Here is an 18,982-nt window from a genome sequence, read left to right as displayed (position 1 = left end):
ATTTGTTTGTAAAAACAAGTCCAGTTTTAACAGACTTGGCTTAATTATTTGCATACACTCAGCAAGAATCACGATTGACCACATAGATCTTTTAAAATCTGCTTTGCTGGAACTTTTTATGAGAAATCTAGATAGAACTTCTAGTAGTCTCTCTATTCAGAAGCCAAGCCAAATATTTGCCATCAGGTATTTTGCCTGAAATACCTGTAGATTTGGGGAAATTCTTCTTCATGAGGTCCCCAAACATCCTGAGGTTCTTGCACCTGCCAGGAAGGGACCTTCTTTACTCACCTGGTAAGGCTGCTGGGAACTCTGGAAGCAAGGTATCAGGCCAACATTTCCAAGGGGCTTTATGGCTCCATGTTTCATAAAGTCAACCTTAGTTCCGTAAAGCTGTCTGGTCATATCTGAGTCTATGCATGTTGCTCTCAAATACGACACTTCAGTCAAAGACTTGGTAGAACAACCAGTGTTTCCAATGGTTTCTGGTTACAAGAAGAGGTTCTTATTGAACTTAATGCAAATAAATGTAATTGCCAAAGAAAGAATACTCACTGACACTTTTTCAGTTTCAGAGGGTTCAGGTACAGAAAAAAGTCAAACATTTCAATTTGTTCACAGAAGAATATTTTATCCTATTTCTGTGTATCATGGATAACTTAAGAGAAAGTTTTCTTAATCTGGAAGAGCAAACATTAGAGAATCAGAAATATTTCAAAAAAGAGTCACAAAACCATAATCTTCTTCCTCAGTTCATTTAGTCCCATGTTGCTGATTCTTGTTCAGCTTCAATGCAACTTTTTAGTTCTGGAAATTCATACCAAATTTATTTGTTTTTTTTTTTAAGTTTACTTATTTATTTTGAGAGAGAGAGCACGAGCACGGGAGGGACAGAGAGAGAATCCTAAGCAGGCTCTGCACTACGAGCGCAGAGCCCAATACTGGGCTCCATCTCATGAATCATGTGATCAGGGCCAGAGCCAAAATCAAGAGTTGGATGCTTACTGACTGAGCCACCCGGGAGCCTCCCTCCCTTTTTTTTTTTTTAACCAGTTTTAAAGATCAAAAAAAACCTGATTTTGTCCAAAGCCCTTTTTTATGAATCTCCTTGAAGATGAAACACATTTTGCAAGAGAATAAGAATAATAACAATAAATGACAAAAGACTCAAAATGGACATGGTGATTTTGAGGTCATAATATAGCTGACAAGGAAATCTCATTATTTCTGTGATACAGAACGTTTCAATAATCAGAATATCGAGTGACGGCCTCATACCAAAGCATATTAAAAGTTTAGGAATTGCATTTAATCTCAAGAATAGTTATACTATTTACCTAAATGCAATCTAAGCTTATTTGTTTAACAATGCTTCCAGAGTCACTTCCCATACCAAATAAAAAGACGGAATTAGTCAAAAAGACTTCATTTACACTTTACATCCGGGAAGTTTGTTTAAGAACCTCAGAAAGTTATGAAGCACATTTCTGAATAGGATTACAGATCTTTACAAAACTTAAAAGTTAATTATTTATTTAACGGAAGTGGATTTATTTAATCCAAAGGGAAATATGTAGGGCTATATAGTTGTTAGCAAAACTTTAACTCCCTTAATATAGAGAGGTTTTGACCATCTTAAGTAATCAAAGACCTGCTAAAGGCAAAACATAGAAACTTGGGTTTTCCCAGCAGACAAAAGAGAAAAGAGAAATTTATTTACATTTTCTTATCAAGAGCAGACCAATCCAAGAAAACTTCGTCTTTTTAAGAGAAAGAAAACAGAATTTCAGTCTCACGCCAGTGTACTTTTATTTTTTTTAATGTTTATTTATTTTTGAGACAGAGAGAGAGCATGCGTGGTGGTGGGCAGAGAGAGGGGTGGAGAGGGTCTGAAGTGGACTCCGCACTGACAGCAACAAGCCCAATGTGGGGCTTGAACTCACGAACCATGAGATCATGACCTGAGCCAAAGTTAGATGCTCAACCAACTGAGCCACCCAGGCGCCCCACCAATGTACTTTTAAAATCCCTCGATTTCAACCTCAGTCCTGATGATATATAAAATTTCTTTCCAAAGATTTCCCTCCATAAACCTTGTATCACTTTTTCATTCAGAGTTGTTTCCCTTATCTCCAACAGTCTTAACTACAGTTAGCAGAATTTTAACTCTCAGGAAACTTAGTCTCAGTGAAAATGAAGTAGTAACCAATGGTGAACTGTCAAAATAATTTTTTTAAATAAATCTGAAATTTATAAATACACGCCACAATTTTCAAAACACTTTTTTTCCATAGTAAAATCTTTCAATAAAGCACAAAGCATCTTTACCAATAGACCCAAGTATTCTCAGTTTCTTTGCAATAGGAAGCCAAAAGCACAAACCTGTGTTCAGTGATTGATGCTTTAGTATTTTATCTCATTTGGGAAAAACTTAGACGTGTCTAATGAATTCATTCCAATTTATCATCCAATCAAAACTTCAAAGTTCCAGGTTCCCAAAGACTTTGAAAGCTTTGAGACAAAATTGACCTTCATTTGAAGTCACCTTTTGGGGAACAAATTGCAACAAAGATAACACAAGCTCATTTGACCTTCAACAAGCCTTGGTAGAATAAAAGTTTTGTATTTAATGCTGATTGATGTGGGGAACAAAGGCAGAAAGACATGTAGATAAAATTAGATTTCCTTATAACCTGCAGCCCATTGGCAAATACTTGAGGCAGGCAGAGTACGATTTTCCTCCAGGAACTCCCAACTGTCTTGATGTTAATGCTTCGCTAGAGGGAAAACAACCTTAGCTTGACACTATCCAGGACTCCAGGATCCTGGGGGTCTTCTTTAGCATATGAAAGTTGCTTTGGACACTTCCCCTTGCCTTTTCCTCCCCCAACTCCCAAGTATATAATCAGTCACTCCTCACAGTCCCGGGACAGCTCTTTCTGCCCTTTGCGGCCTGTTCCCGTGCTTTAATAAAACCACCTTTTTGCACCAAAGATGTCTCAAGAGTTCTTTCTTGGCTGTTAGTCCCAAAACCAAGCACCCCAACATTTTCCACATTACTGATAACTCTAAAGTCATGTCTATTTTAATTAAACCAACAAACTTAAATTAGTTTAAATACAGAATTTTGTTCCACCTGCGTCCACTTAAAAGTCAATTTGTTTCCCATTGCTAATTTTTACCTGGGACATCGGTGGGGAAATCTGAAGTGGGAAGTGTAAATCCAAGGGGGTGCTCTTTGTTCCTTGACAGTGAAGGGAGGGGAAGAAGCCAATGATGCCTGAGGCACGCAGGATGGTATAGGAGCCAGTTGTGCATGCCACACCCAAGTGATGAGGAAACGGGAAGGTGGGGAGGCAGAAGAGGTGAGGTGCCACCAACAAGGCTGGAGCCAGATAAAACCCCAGAGGGCAGAGAAGGAGGACTCCTGGTCCTAAAGCTCATCAGCTTGGAGAAATGAAAAGACAGGTTTTCTTTCCACCAACAAGTGGAATTTAGCAGTCCACGTCAGGCCAGAGAAGACCAGGAACTTCCCTGAAACAAAGGGAGGTTCAGCAGCTGCTTGGGAATATTCCTTAAAGTCTTTGTCCTGAGGTAGACTAACCAGAGACAGTTGTCCCCAATTACCATAGCCATTAAGTTGGGAAATGAATGAGGGAGAAGCCCCCACATACAAGAGTTTCCTGGGTCTAATAAGAAGGAGGAACAGTAAGAGAGAGTCAGTGTCCCCTTCATCAGGGATGGCCTGTGTTTCCTCCAGCAACTTGGGTTTATTTGGAAGAGGCCAGTTTATACAGTTATCATCCAATATATCAGGAGAGAGCTTCCTAGCCTGGTTAGTAGCCAAACACATTCTGCAAGAGGCCTTTATCAGGGTCCTCATCTAAAGCTATGAAGGCCTGGACCAAGGGTACCTCTGTCCATTTGCCCTGTTTCCTGCAGAAGAGATCTAACTGATCGATCATACTGAAGCTGAATGTACCATTGATGGGCCATTTCCCTTCATCTCCTAAGGAATACTGAAGCCATGCATTCTGATTACAGAAAAATTAAGTTTTTTCCCTTAAATCTTGCAATCTAAATTGTTTCCAGGGGGTAAAAGGCATCCCAAGGGAGAGTCCTTGGGGCCTGAAGCAGAAGATCCTATGCTCCTAGAAAAATAGAGACCAGGTGGTGTCCCATAAAGGATAGGTCAGAGGTTCCTGGTGTCAAAGCGAACTAGGGGTCCTATGACCAAAATCGCTATGATCACCACCCTGCCCCAGAGGAGGGATGTTGGCATCCCCCTACTTCCCCATTGCATCCTAGGCTACAAATGGCCACTGGTGTATAGACGAGTTACAGTGCCTTGATGAACCTGCTGTTTTCTACCCATGGAAAACACTAGAAAAGTTTTACAAGGAGACATTACCCAATTCTGTAATTAGTAGGGAACATTGACAGAAAACAGTAAAGATAGAAATCCATCATGGTCTAAGTGATGGTCTAACACATGGAGTCTTTACAGCCAACTTCCTAGGAAATGGTCCCCAGTTGGGTTTTAATTCAGTCTGGCACTGGTTTCGGCCAGCTCCCAGTGGAAGTCTCCCAGCCAGAAGAGACTGGACCACAGAAGTGGAGTGGATCACATTTGACCAACGAGGAGGAAACCTCACACAAGGGTGTTGAGATTGGCAGCCGTCCTGGTGACTTAGGTGGCTGTCCAGTGCCCAAGACAACTTTGTATAAGGACAGGAATAAAGACAGGGCATCAAGTTTCTGGGTCTTATTACCATTCCAGCCATGGTACTAGCTTCCAGCCAAAAGCATGCTTTCTCCTGCCCGTAGAGTAGTCACGGACTAGAGGATTACAGCCTGAGCAATAGACATGAAAGTGTTCCAATGAGACCATACTTCTGGAAAAGCCCCTGAAATGAAAGTAAACAGAGAAGAGAGGAAGTACTCACCAAGTTTGCACTGAAGCTTGGAGTCCAGATGAGAAGACTCAGGCCCCACGTTGAGCGCCAAATGATGTGGTTTATGTTTGAACCCGTGGGCGAAAGGCCAAGAAAGAATTCTTGAGACGTTTTGAACACGAAAGGTGGTTTTATTATAGCACAGGGACAGAAAGAGCTGCCGTGGGCAGAAAGAGCTGCAGAGATAGGAGTGACTGGTTATACACTGTTGGCGGGGGGGGGGGGGGGGGGTGGAAGCAGGTAGAGACAAAGGAAGTTTCCAAAAGGATTTTCTTATGTTGAGGAAAACTCACAGGATCCTGGAGGCCTGGCTATTGTCAAGCTAAGGTTGCTTCTCTCTCTAGTAAGGCGTTAACATTAAGACAGTAGGGGGTCCCTGGAGGAATGTCCTCATCTTCCGGTCTCAAGTGTTTGTCACTGGGCTGCAGGCTATAAGGAAGTTTAATTTTATCCATGTTTCTTTTGCCTTTATGAGGCACAGACCTTACATGTGAACCACCCGAACGGACCAGGGCAGCATCTCTGGCTCTTTGTCTTTGCCACAGACTGGCTGAGGCTCCCTGTGCCTCCCCACATCACACCCTCTCCTGGCCTCTGCCTCCACCCCTGGAAATGCCGGGCAGCTCTCTCAGGAAGGGTAGGCTGTGGCCAGGCTCTCCATGACCTTGAGGGCTGACTCCTGCATTGTTTCTGCATTGGCATTCCCTTTCTGGTGGAGATTTTATCTCCTCGCTAGGAAGCCTCCTCCCCCTTCAGGGAATGGTCAGGGAGGTGGGGGAGGCCAGCAGCCCTGATCCTCTGGCTCTGGGTGGGCTGGGGGTGGCCCCTCGCCACACTGGGTGCCCAGCCTCTTGGCCTGCTGCCTTCCGGGCTAAAGGATCCCAGATGTCTTGGGGCTCCTCACCATCCCTCTGTTGCTCAGGCTGGGCCAGGCCCTAAAGGGTGGGAGTATAGTTCTGAGGAAGAGGGTACCGGAGGGACGCCGTGGCCTTGTTCTCACCCAAGGCCCACCCAAGAGTTCCACTTGTGTAACACGCCCTCCCCAAACACGCACGTAGCACGCACAACACGCACGTGACACCCACCCACACCCTGCACACGACACACACAACACACAGGCATACGATATGCATGCACACCAGAACCATACACCGCTCACGTGCAGCATCGCACCCATGCACGCACCACACATACACGTGCACGCTGCCCCCCGACACCTGGCAGGCCAGGAGGCCTTCCTGCCGAGTGTGACTGGCAGCTGGGCCGTGGAGGCAAGCGAGGCCATTCACCCATTGCACGGAAAGGAGAGCGGGGTGTGGGACAGGGGACACTTGTTCCTAACTGTGCAGAGGGTCCAGGTGGGATAGAACTGCATCTGGGACAGACAGAAAGAGCCACTCTGACTCAAGTCGGTCAGCTTACCCCAGGCCACTGCTATTCGAGCCCGTGCCCAGCGGCCTCCCTCAGATAGGAACACTTTCAGGGTGGGCTGGGGGCGATGGAGTCGGACCTGGGACCTCGCCCCTTGTGGCGCCTGGAGGCCCCGGGTGAGGAGGCTGGGGACCAGGCCGGGGGTGTAGTGCCTGTTCCAGGACTAGGCTCTGGCCCCCAGGAACGTCTGGTGTGCAGCGGGGACCTTGGAACAGGGTCTGCGTGCAGCTCTGTGAGAGTCAGTGCTGATTTCCTGTTTTTGACCCCGGTTATGTAAGAAGTTAGTACGCGGGGAAGCTGAGTGAAGGGAAGATAGGAACTGTGTACTATTTTTGAAACTTCTTTGTGTGAACTGATTTCAGAATGAAAAGCTGAAACGTTTTAAAAGCAGACTGAGCCCTGCCCAACCCTGGTCCAGATGGGACCCGGGGTATCCTGGAGAAAACACTTCAGATGGATGAAAACTCAGATTGCAAATGGAGAACTTAACAATTTTAAGAAAAACCATAGGAAAATCTCTTCATATAGTAACAGAAAATATTTTGAAGTAACCCACTAATACATTTAAGAATATTAATGGTGAAAAGTTTGCCTGTAATCATGATACAGCAGTGAAAAAAAGACACATACTAAAATACTTTCAATAATCAGTACTAGTTATCAAGATGGACCGATTAAAAAGCCCAAGGAAATTAACTGGCAGGGAGGCACGGACTAGCGGCTCTGGCTGTGGCTGCTGCAGAGGGATGGGACCCAGTGTGCCCCGGGGGGGGGGGGGGGGGGGGGCCCCGGGGGGGGGCCAGGGGGGGGGGGGGGGGGGGGGGGGGGCGGTCACCAGAGAGTAGTCACAGGGGCAGGCCAGAGATGTGGGCCCAAGGTCACCCAGGGGACAGCGTGGCAAGGTCAGCAGTCTGGAGACTGGCCCACCAGCTGTGGTTCTCCTAATTCCTCTGCCCACAAGCACCCCTGTGCCCCACGTACGCGTCCTGGCTCCGGAGCCCTCCCCCATTGCACTGTGGGTGGGGCGTGTAGGGTCAGGGTGTGTGGGTTGAGAAGGTGTGAAGGAGGGAAGGAACCAGCCCAGGTCCCCTCTTCCACCACCACGCCCTGCCTCTGCTGAGGATTCCCCCTGGCACAGCGGCCATCAGAGGCTCTGGGAAGATGCCTCCCTGGGAAGTCCCGGGTAGGCCCCCGGGGGGGGGGGGGGGGGGGGGGTCAGGGAGGACGCACTGGACGCTTCATGGGGAGGAGAGGAAGCCACCACCCAGCGGTGCAGGGCTGACCCCAGGTCATAGCCCCTGGGCCACGGGCGCTTGCCTGGCTGAGGCAAAACCAAGCAGAAGCCGAGTGTCCCTCCCAGGCAGGCCACAGGAGCCACCCACCCTGCCCCGCGGGGCGAAGCAAGCAAAGAACGCTGGGGTGTTGAAAGCGTTTATTCTCTTTCGGTCCTGGCTGGCACACCATTAGCGGGCCCCGGGCTGCGCTGTGGGCTCCGCTTTCCTGGGGGCCCCCGTCCAGCCGGGGCTTAGCGGCCTCTGCATCTTGGGTCGGTGGTCAGTCGATGGTGTTTGCAAAACGGGACAGACTTGTTGGTGCGGCAGGGCCCTGGGCGCCTGAGGCCGGGGCGGGCCAGGTGGGCGGGCAGGAAAGCCTGTGTGCGGGCGAGCGTGCGGGTGCAAATGTGTGTGTGTGGGTGCATATGTACGCGTGCGTGTGTGAGGCCGCGAGCTTGCTTAACGCGCAGGTTGCAGGAAGCTCCGGCACGCCGGCCGGCCTGCCGGCCGGCCTGCGGGGTGCTCACGGCAGGGTCCGGAGGAAGGCGGGTCCTAGGCTGAGCAGGAGCCCTCCCGCCAGGGCCCAGGAGCTGCGTGCCATCCGGGCCACCCCGTTACAGAGGTCCTTTTCACAGCACGTCACCTCCTGCACTTCGAACTTAGTCAGGACCCCCTGGCTCAGGCTCTCAGGGTTAGTCATCTGTGAGAGCTGCCTCATAATCTTCGTGGCCACCTCGCAGGAGGGGGCGCAGCCCTTGTGCTGGGAGTTTACCTTCTTTCCTGGGGGCAAGGAGGGAGGAGCGTGGCAGGGGAGCCCCCTCAGGTGGCCCGGGTCACTCATCCCCTGGGGGCACGAGGCCCTCCTCTGCCGCCGAGTCCCATCTGGTCCCACCAGGCCCCCACACGCTCCCCTGGAAAGCCTGGGGGAGGCCACCCCTCAGCTGGCAGATGGGGACACTGAGGGAGGCTGGAGGAGGTCCCCTGCCATACCTGCACCCATCCGAGAGACTGGGAGGCCTCAGGGCAGAGCTCCCTGAACCGCCCGCCCGCATCCTCTGGGTGCTGGAGACTCACCACTGCCCAAGGTCACGGTCATGTCACTGTTGAAGCAGACGCCGGACATGGGACATTGGATGGGCTGGCACTGGCTCGTGTTCTCCAGTTCCAAACAGCTGTAGCACTGCAGGCTGAGGACTAGGCCGGTGGGGAGGGGGGGAAGGCTGGGTTTAGAGCCCCTGAGGCCAGAACCATTGTGGGGGGGCCGGGACCGTGTCCTGGAGGACTGACCCTTCACATGCACAAAACCACACAGCCTCTCGTGGTGGCGGCAGGGTGGGGGGGGTGCTACCCATGGTCCCCCCCCCCCCCCCCCCCCCCCCCCGGTGCAGACCCCGCCGGTGCCCTGATGCTCACCACGCTCCCAGCACAGCAGGAAAACCAGCAAAACCAGCTGGAGGCCTCTCATGGCTCCTGGAAACAACACGTGTGGGTGGGACCCTGGGGGCACCCCAGGCTCAGGCTCCTACCTCCCAAGACCCTGGCCCTCCTTGGATGACCCCTCCTGTGCCTCCGCAGGGATTCAGACGGGGATACAGACGGGCTCCTTCCCGCTTCACTCACCTACTAACGTCAGGCTCCCTTCGGGTGAGCGGGCATCTGGAGCCTCTTCCCTGGTGGCCAAAGAACTTGTTCTCTCCAATCTGTTGGTGCCCCACCCAGAGGAAGCCGGGGCCGGGCTCTCCTGTCTCCACCTCTTCCGGGAGTTCTAGCTGTCAGACCCCAGGCAGGACCCTGAGTCCCAGATCAAGAGGGGGTGTCACCTAGCTGACAAGCAGTGACTTTGGGGAAATTCCAGAAGGAAGCTGGGCGCCCCTCCCTCCCCCCTGCCCCGTTTCTGGCTCCACCTTCAGAGGTCGTGTGTCTCCCTTCCTCCCCCAGTCCTCCCCACCCCCCCATCCCACAAGCCTGTCCTGTCTTGCATGCATCGTCCCCAAAAAAGTACCCCCCAAAATCACAGAAGCAAAAAGAAAAAATTTTGAACGTTTCAATACATTGTTTTTCGTTTTCTTGCTGCACCTGACTTCCATGTAGTAATGGGTGTCGAGCAGCTCATTTTTATGGCCTCTTCACCTTGTACATTGATTCTTAGGTTGAACTTCTCATTTATATAATCTTTAAAAAAAATATTTATTAATTTATCTTTGGAAGAGGAGGGGAGGGCCAGAGAGAGTGGGGACAGAGGGTCCGAAGCAGGCTCTGTGCTGACAGGCTGACAGCAGTAAGCCCGATGTGGGGCTCGAACTCACGAACCCCGAGATCCTGACCCGAGCCAAAGTTGGACGCGCAGCCAACTGAGCCACCCAGGCACCCCTAAATTCACATGATCTTAAACATCCAGTAGATGTAACATTAGCTTATTTGACTGGCAAACTCAGATAGAATAAAATCAAAACGTATGCTTATGTTCTACTTAGTGATGCGAACTCAGGAGACATAGCTGTGTTTCCTAAACCAACGATATCCAATCTTATTTACCCAAGATTTACCCAAATCACATAAACTTGAACAGCATTTTGTTGGTTTCTAAAATTCATAAGAGTTTTAGGGATGTTTTGTCTATGTGAGCACTCAGTGACCTCTAAGCAAATTAGAACAATCCTCTCTACAAGAGTTTATAAATTATTTCGATAGTCTTATCCAGAGGCAGGAGAAGATCATATATTCATGGCACAGTGGACACAGAAACATCCCGGAAGACACAGATAGGTGCGGTATAGCTTTATTCCAAAATGTTAGCAGGTGAGGCATAAACAGAGTGACAGAAAACTCTCTGGTTTATATAAAAGAGTTGGTTCTTACCTTTGCCCCACTTTCTAGTTTTCTCTGAACTGCGTTTCTGTAGAGGAGCCCCTGTGAGGTCACCCATCGGTGATTGTGGAACACCCCTCGAGATTCTCTCCTGCCCCGATGTGTGGTCTCTCATGGGGGCTGCGGACTACACTTTGGTCGAGGTGCTGAGGGGTCGCCAAGCAGCCCTCCGGTGTCTCCAAAGCTCCTCTGGGCGGATAACACTGTTTCCAATTAGCCTCTCAGCCTTAGTGGTTGTTGTCGGGGTCCCTGCGTCCCTGAGGGCCCCTGGGGGTGGCAGGTGGCCTCAGGTTGGAGCGACCGTAGAGGCTGAGTGTGGAGTGGAAGGGAGGCGGAGAGGAGGCCGGAGGACGTGAAGCAGGACTCTCGGACGCTGGCGGCAGGCTGGTGGTGGTGAAAGGAGGCACGGGGACAGACAGGTCCTGCAGAAACTAATTTGGGGAGATCTTCCGTTTCTTCAGGAGGTCACCGAAGGTCCAATTATCTTAGAAAAAACTTGCCAACAGGGAGGAAGTGGACAGCTAGCCCCGTCGTGGCAAGTGTAGAAGTGTGCAGAAACCGGGGGCGGGGAGGGGCGTTCAATAAAGGAAAGTTCCAGCAGGACCTCTGCCAAGAAAGAGCATCCTGAAAAGCAAGGGACTGAACTTCCATCAAGTTAGACTCCAGGGCCAAGCTCCCATGTTCTGAACCGGTGAGGGGGGGGGGGGGGGCGCTGTGACAGGCCCTGTGGTGGTGGGGTCCCTCCCACCCTGTTCACTCCACTCGATACCTTAGCCTTCAGTACAGGAGCCCCTTGTCCACAGGGGCCAGCTCCAAGACCCCCAGGGATGCCTCAACACGGATAGTACTAACCCTTGTATGCACGACGTTTCTTCCTGTGTGTACACACTTATGAGAAAGTTTGATTTACAACCGGGCACAGGAAGAGATTGGGCCCCTAAGTGAGAAGAAAAGGCAGCGACAAGAAGTATACTGTCGTGGAAGTCGCGAGAACCTGCGCTCTCTCTAAAGCATCCTGCCTGCCCCGGCCCTTCTTCTCGTGAGCAGGTGAGATGATGGAGTGGCCACGTGGCCCGAGGGAGCGAGGCGAGGGGGAGGACCATCTGCCCGCGGGCCACACGGGTGACGGAGACCGCGGGTGGTGGAGACTGGGCAAAGTGAGACAGCAGACAAGGGGACCGTTGTACCTCATCGTGTGACTGTCTGGAGACGGGGCCCTTCAAGAAGTCATTAAGTCATTAAGGGTATATGAGGTCCTACGGGTGAGCCCTAATCCGATGTGACTGATGCCTCATAAGAAGAAGACATTTGGACACACATCGAATGCCAGCATTGGAGGAAGTCATCGAGAGGACGTGAGGGCTGGCCCTGTCCTTGGAATGGGTGCTCTGCCAGCCACTCCCGCAACAGCTGCTGTTCCAAGGACGCGGCCTTGACAGAGGAACCTGGCATTGAGACGGTCTGGACCAGTTATGGCCTTTACATAAACTTGGAAGGTGCGGCAGCCGGGCCCCGCCCGAGATCTAGGGGTCTTGTGGCTCCCAAGACAAGCCCGGTGTGTAAGTTCCCTCTGCTTATAAACCTGCTACCTACCAACCTGGCCTGCTTCTGTCTTCCACTCTCCCTGCCCTCTGTGTACCTGGGCCGGTTGGCAAACCAACAGCCAGAAATGAATGTTCACGGAAGACCACGCACGCAAACAGCTGTCCCCACCACGCTTCTCGACTGGCACCCAGAGCACCAGCTCAGGGGGCGGACACAAGGCTTCAAAGTTGTGCACCTGGGGCGGGCAGGGGGCATCTGATGATGCATCTGATCCTTCGGAGGGACGGCGCCGGGCTCTTAAAGAAGAATCACGCTGACACTTTCTCCAGTGGTAGCAAGATTTTATTCGAGACGCTCAACGTGCGGCAGTAGGAGCTGGGATGACTGCTGGAGGGGGGAGGGAGTGAGCCCAGCTCCCTGAGCGGAGAGAGAGGGGAGGGCCTGGGGCATCTCGGACAGGAGTCCAGGCCAGGAGGCTCTGGCTCCTGCTGCAGAAGGGCTTACGGTGAGTCACGGTCATGGGTGGAGATAAAGAATCTCATCCACAATCGAGTGCGGCAGGAACCTCACCAAACTCACTTAGCGGGGCTCAGTCCACTGAGCGTCTGACTTTTATGAGCGGCTCAGCTCATAATCTCGTGGTTCGTGAGTTGGAGCCCCGCGTCGGGCTCTGTGCTGACGGCTCAGAGCCTGGAGCCTGCTTCGGATTCTGTGTCTCCCTCTCTCTCTGCTCCTCCCCCACTGGTGCTCTGTCTCTCTCTCTCTCAAAAATAAATAAACATCAAAAAAAATTTTTTTTTAATTTTTTTTGACGTTTTGACGTCGGCACAGAGCCCGACGCGGGGCTCGAACTCACGGACCGTGAGATCATAACCTGAGCCGAAGTCGGACGCTTAACCGACAAAGCCACCCAGGCGCCCCCCCCAAAAAAATTTTTTTAATACATAAATAAACCCACTTAGCAGGATTCTTTGCTAAATGGGGGCAGTTCAGGCCAAAGAGAGGATGGGGGCAAGGTGCAGGCCTTGTCAAGAAGAGGGCTCAAAAGATCCTGCCAGAATTTGGTTGAGGGTGGAGTCTTGGTCAGATGGCAGCTGAAAATAAGCCGGCTGGATATGACTAGAGCCCCACTCTGTCATTAATAACTAGTCCAGTCCATCATAATCTGGCCGGAAAACATGCCCCTGAGCAAGTGACTCAGGCGATTTCACAGGCCCCCACTTGGCCCCAGAAAGCCCTTGCTGGACCGTGGCCTCACCTTTTCTCTTTGAGACCCTTAAGGGACAGGAATCCTGACGTTAGCATGTCCCAGCCAGGAGCAATTGGCCGTGCCAGGGACACCTTGGCCATGTCCAGGGTGTGGAGACGTGGGAGGAGAGAAGAGGGCTGGGTTTGGAAGGATGCACGGGAAAGGCAGCGCACCCGAAAGGTTCAGATGGCCACGCCTCGCCGCATCCAGGAGGCGGTGTGGACGAGGAGTGAGGTGGGAGGTAAGTTCTCAGCACCCAGCATGTGCCCCACCACCTCGAGGAGCCCCCCCAAGCCTCGCGGTGGACGCTTTTCCACCATTTCCCATCCAGGGCCTCGAGCAGACACAGCGCGGAGGGAGGGCTGGCGCTCAGAACTGCTGTCTGCCCAGGAGCTGAAGGAGCCGCTGACGAGCTCCCTCCTCCTGGTCTCTGGGGCTCTGTTTACTCCGCTTACCGGGCGAGCGTGGACTTGGGGGTGTCCACCCCGTGCAGTAGGCTGAGATCCGACTCTGTCTCTGTGCAGTGTGATGCTCAGATTACCCCAGACGTGGTGCTCTGAGCCTTAGAGCTGGTCTCTCTGTCCTGCCGTGGCCCCGTCCTGCAGGGCGGGGGGCATCCAGGCTTTCTGGCATCTGAAACGTTCCCAGCTCCTCTTGCTCTGTTCTGGAACCAGCCCTGGAGCAGCTCTTCTCCCAGGAGCCCTGCTTCTTCTTGGCAGAGAGTGGTTCCGGGATCAAACTGTAGACACACTTGTCCCTGCTGGGTGCCGCTGTGAGTGCACAGACCCAGGAAACACAGGCCACCGCTGTCTTTCACCTGGACACTTGTGGCACGTCCGTGCCCTAGGCCCATCGGAACCGCGAGTTCAAACCAGTGTCTGCACGTGATCCAACACGGGGTGGGGGGGGGGGAGCTCATTCCGGGGCCGCCTTTCCCACTGGCTCCGCTGCCCACAATGTTCAGTCTATTCACTCTGTCCCGCTGCAGGTGGCCAGTCTCCATCTCCCCTCTTCTGGGTTGGACTGTGTTCCCCAAACAATCTGTCCAAGTCCTACCTGCCCGTGAATTTGACCTTACTTTGCCGTAGGGTTGTTGCAGACAGAATTGGCGAAGACGAGCCCCACCCGCCGCAGGGTGGGCCCTAAGTCCTATGTGACTAGTGTTCTCGTAAGGAGACAGGCGTGCAGGGAGAGGAGAGCCAAGTGACCACAGGGACAGAGACTGGAGAGATGCAGCCAGCAGCCAAGGACCGCGGAGGGCGGCAGGGGAGGTGAGGCGTGGGTCTGCCCTGCTGTCTTCAGAGGGGGCCCAGCCCAGCCTACACGTGGGTTCCGGATTCCCAGCGTCCAGCACTGCGACAGAGGACATTTCCAGTGTTGGAAGCCACCTGCGGTGTCGGTCATTTGTTGCGGCGCCCCTCCCCCACCCATGCGGCCCCCCCCCCACCCCCATCGGATGCCTGTCACTCGGGCTGAGTCTGAGGGGAGTTTCCACCTGCTGAGCAACCACCACCCCCCCACCGCCCGCCATCTGGGGCCGTTGAGGCAGAGAATGGGGCTGTAGGGGCCGGTGGACCGTCCCGGTGACCGAGGGATAAGAGCTTACAGCTTCACTGACTGAGCAAGAATGGCGAACTGGATGCCCTGGGGTCCCTCCCACCTCCTGTTCCTTAGGCCCGACAGCCCCGGGCAACGGGAGAGCTGAGAGGGGGAGCCCCTGCACCTGCCAGCCTGCAGCCACGTGCTCACATTGGTGGGGGAGCAGAAGCAGGGGCCCTCACCACCCCCCGGGGGCTGCTCACCCCCACACCCCCATCCGCCCACCACGGTGTCTCCCCAAACCCGGCGCAGGCCAGCTGCTGGGGGCTGGGGTCGGGGACGGCGGAACAGGGGGCTGGAGAGAAGGGGGCACCGACCCGGCCTTCTGGGGAGCCCCGGTCCTCGGGTGGGCTCTGCTGAGACTGGGACAATTAAAATGCACCAGGAGAGAGAGGAGTCGGCTGTTTCAAGCCCGGTGTAAAGGAAGAAAAGGAAGGAAGGGTGTGAAGGAGGAAGCGGGAAGGCCCCCCTCCCCACAGCCCCAGTAACCAAGATCCAGGGACCTTAGCTCAGGCAGGTAATCCCTACCAGGCCCCAGTCACACGCCCGTGTCCACTTAGCACCTGTTCTTAACGAGCAGTGTGCCAGCAACTGGGGGACATCAGGGGAAAAGGACACTTCTGTGCCGTAAAGAGACCTGGAAGGCAGCAAGTCGGGAGTGGCTCACAGGTAACTCCCTGTGCCCAGCCCCGGAAGTGCTCTGGAGTGTGGGGGGGAGGGAGGGGTTTGTGTGCAATTTTACATGTAATTTTGCAACTTCAAAGGTTGCAACTTCAAGGTGGAGAAAGGGATTTTTGAGCGAAGACGGAAAAGGGAGCGAGCGGTTAGTGCGCAGCGTGCATAGAAAGTTCCAGAAACAGGGGGGGGGGGGGGGGGGAGGAGTGCAGGCCAGTGTCTGAGGGGGCCGCCAGCCGGAACAGAGGTCTATCTCTAGGGCTCTGAGGGCAATACCCACAGGATTTCCTTGTGAACAACCGATAAACTCGATAAACTCGGTGAAGAAAGACTAGGCCCTTGCTGAGGAAATTCTGATTGTTTTTGCGCAAACAATGGAATGTTCTATAGCCTGTAGCCACTAAATTAAGCCAGAGGTCCTTCCCCCACCGGTGGGATGTGTGTGCACCCTGCTCAGTAGGGCGGGACCTGGGTGCACGCAATGTGTCTGTGTCTTAGGAGATGACACCCTGCGGCTCCGTTCCCTCTGAGGTTCACTTTGGCTTTTTAACATTTTTATTTTCACGTAACCTCTATACCCAACGTGGGGCTCAAACTCATGACCTTGATATCTAGAGGCGCAGGCTCCACCAGCTGGGCTAGCCTCGGGAGGAGACTGTGAAGGTTACTTTTCTGAGCCCTGCCCCCATTTCTAGCTCAGCTTGGGGCCTTTCACTAGCCTTGGTGATTGAGCCCCTTCCTGGGGAACAGCCCTCGGGCCCAGCATTCCTTCTGCTCTGGGTCGAAGGGCCAAGTCCCTGTAGGGCTGGGGTCAGAGAATCGTGGCCCCCCTGGTTCCTGCTGCCCCTGCCTGGGGAGGTGGGAGGCTGGTGGGGGGCAGGCTGAGTGTGGGAGCAGAGGGAGGCAGGGTGGGGCTGGGTGAGGTGCAGAGGGGATGGGAGGAGGAGCCTGAGGCTTTGAGTTTCTATTTCCTGCAGGCTGGGGGAAGGTAGGTAGGGTGGGGAGGGGGGGGGGCTGGGGAAAGGAACCTTGCTGGGTGGCCCTGCCCCAGACTCTCCTGGGCCCTGGCATCTGTCCAGGCTGCAGCCAGGAGCCCTGTGAGGGCTGTCGGGCCAGGCACCGCTCTGGCCAGGAGCCCAGGCTCCCCAATCTCAGCGCCCAGGTGCCTGGGGATGCCCCTCCCCACCCTGTTTCTGGGTAGCCAAATTCAGCTTTGTCTTCTGACCCCTGAGTTCCTGCATCTGCCCACAGAGGGGGTCTCTCTGCCCACAGAGGGGGGAAGGAATGGGTGTGCCTGGCCCCTGCCCCCTGGGCTGCCCCTCCCTGGCTGCTGGGTCTGCACCTGCTGGCCTGGGAGGTGGAGGGGATCCTGCCTGTCCTCTGGCTTCCTCCCACTGTGCTCCTCCAGGGGTGCCCGTGGTCCAGGCCGGGGGGGGCACTGCACCTCCTCCCCCACACCCCGACCTTGCATCTGCCTGCACTAGACCCGCTCTGCTCTCTTATGGTTGATTTTCGAGGTCCCCAGCCTGCTGGCCAGTGGGTCCAGGTGGGACCGAGGCCATCTCCTGATAAGCAGGGAGAACAGAGCTGCAGATGGGGACAAAACAAGACCCAGGAATGACAGGGCAGCTGTGGCCAGCGCTCAGGCCTGCTGAGACCTGACTGCCCCAGCCAGTCCCCCCCGCAGCCCACCCAGGATGGGTGGCCTGAGGGGCCATGCCAGCAGGCCAGCCATGCGGGGGCCACTGTGCTGTGCTCCAGCCTGTGGAGATGTCTCACGTGGAAAGAGTGTGCCTAACGTCCCCAGGGAGGCACTCTGTGACATGCAGAGGACGCTCTCTCCTCACTTGGGGTCCCAGAGTATCACCTGGTTCGGTTTTTCTGGAGTCCCTTTATCTGCCCTCGGTGTGAGAAGGTGCAGTGGAAACATCGGAGCCTCTAAGGAAAAGGCATAAGAAATAGATTCGGGGTGTGGGGGGCGGGGAAGGCACAGAGAGGAGATGGGCTGGGGGGTGGCGGCAGGCAGGGGGGTGGGGAGGAGGGCAGGATGTGGGTGACAGCCGATACCACTTGACCTCAGCCCACTCATCCTCCACAGCCACGAGGGGCTATAAGGTTGGGGGTGACCATCGGGAGCCCAACAGAGACCAAGAGAAGATTGACGTTGGGTGTTGACCCCATGGGCTCCCTCCTGCAGGCTTTCCTGGGACGCTCCTGTCACCTCTCCTGAGCAGCTCCCCCATCCCCTCCCTCTGCCAGCTTTCCAGCCTGGGCAGTAGACAGTGGACATCCCTGCAGCCAGCCCTGGAGGGGACACCACGTGGCTTCTCTAGGTCCTGCCCCGCCCCAGCACCTTAGGCCAGTCTCTTCCTATTCTTCTGATCTGGATGCAGCATCTGTTTCCTGCCGGGAGTTTGGCTGAGTCGGTGGCTTTGCTGAACTCTCACCGTGGGGGAGGGACTCAGCCTGGCAGCCTTTCATCCCCTCCCCAAGCAGAAGATAAACTGACCCCTCCTCGAAGGGTCTCTGGGGGAGTAGAGCAGAGCTGGGCCCCGCAAAGACAGTGACATGGCAGATAGGGGTGCCGGCCTTCCCCAGCCGGCCTGGGTTCCAGGGGGGGCCACACTGCAAGTAGCTGACCCAGGGCCTCGCCCTCTGGGGTTCTGGAAGCAGAGGTCTGAGCTTGGCCCAGTGTTGTCAGCCTGGCCTGGACTCAGGCTGCCCTCCATTCCTACCCAGTAAGTAACAGTGCCCCGGAGCCGACAGTGGGACTCTGAGGCGCCAGGGTCCTGCCCCCTGCTGCTCGCACCCTCTTGTGGCCCCTTCCCTTTGACAGCAGGCAGGACCCAAGACCTAAAGGCGGTGGGGGTGACCGATGTCTGTGATTACATTGCACAGACTGAAGCCCCACCCTGAAGGCAGGCATACGGTCTCACCGGCTTTGAGGAAGGAAGCTACCCTGTTGTGCCACAGAGAGAGTCCTGGGACGGGGGAGGAAGGGTGCCCTCTGCTCGCTATAGTATCAACATCTCCTGTGGGTGAGGTTTTCCACCATGGTTTTGAACCTACGATGTATGCGCAAGCGCACTGAGGCGCTGGGCGCGCAGGTGAATTCAAGGACCCGGGGAACGGCCTGGGTGTAAGTTACTTGTACGGAGCCCCCTGCCCTGCCTCAGCCATGGAACGAAAGCTTCCTGCACCAGCCGCAGAAGGAGACCCTGCGTGGAGAACTATCTCCCCGTCTCCTTGCTTTCTGCAAGTAATAAACTTCGCTCAAACCAGGAGACTTGGGCTGCTGCACCCCAAGCGGTGGGCCCTTTGCCCCTGGTGACAGGAGGGGTGCTCACGCCCTGAGTACGAGCCCGCAGGACCCCCTGGAGACCCAG

General features: G+C 54.2%; 1 protein-coding gene across 1 annotated transcript; it reads right to left on the bottom strand.

Annotated features, from left to right (window-relative positions):
- Positions 1-7,801: 7,801 nt before the first annotated feature.
- LOC125924349 (lymphocyte antigen 6H-like) lies at positions 7,802-9,386 on the bottom strand. The gene is made up of 4 exons (XM_049632833.1): positions 9,281-9,386; positions 9,074-9,130; positions 8,735-8,854; positions 7,802-8,440 (listed from the first exon to the last, which is right to left on the bottom strand). The coding sequence occupies exons 2-4, from the start codon at positions 9,123-9,125 to the stop codon at positions 8,184-8,186; spliced, it is 429 nt and encodes a 142-aa protein (XP_049488790.1). The 5' UTR covers positions 9,126-9,130; positions 9,281-9,386; the 3' UTR covers positions 7,802-8,183.
- Between the last annotated feature and the right edge of the window lie 9,596 nt (positions 9,387-18,982).

Source organism: Panthera uncia, chromosome F2 (assembly GCF_023721935.1).
Source record: "Panthera uncia isolate 11264 chromosome F2, Puncia_PCG_1.0, whole genome shotgun sequence".
In the NCBI taxonomy this organism is placed as follows: domain Eukaryota; kingdom Metazoa; phylum Chordata; class Mammalia; order Carnivora; family Felidae; genus Panthera; species Panthera uncia.
Note: the sequence above shows the minus strand (reverse complement) of the source record. Positions and strands in the feature narration are given on the sequence as shown.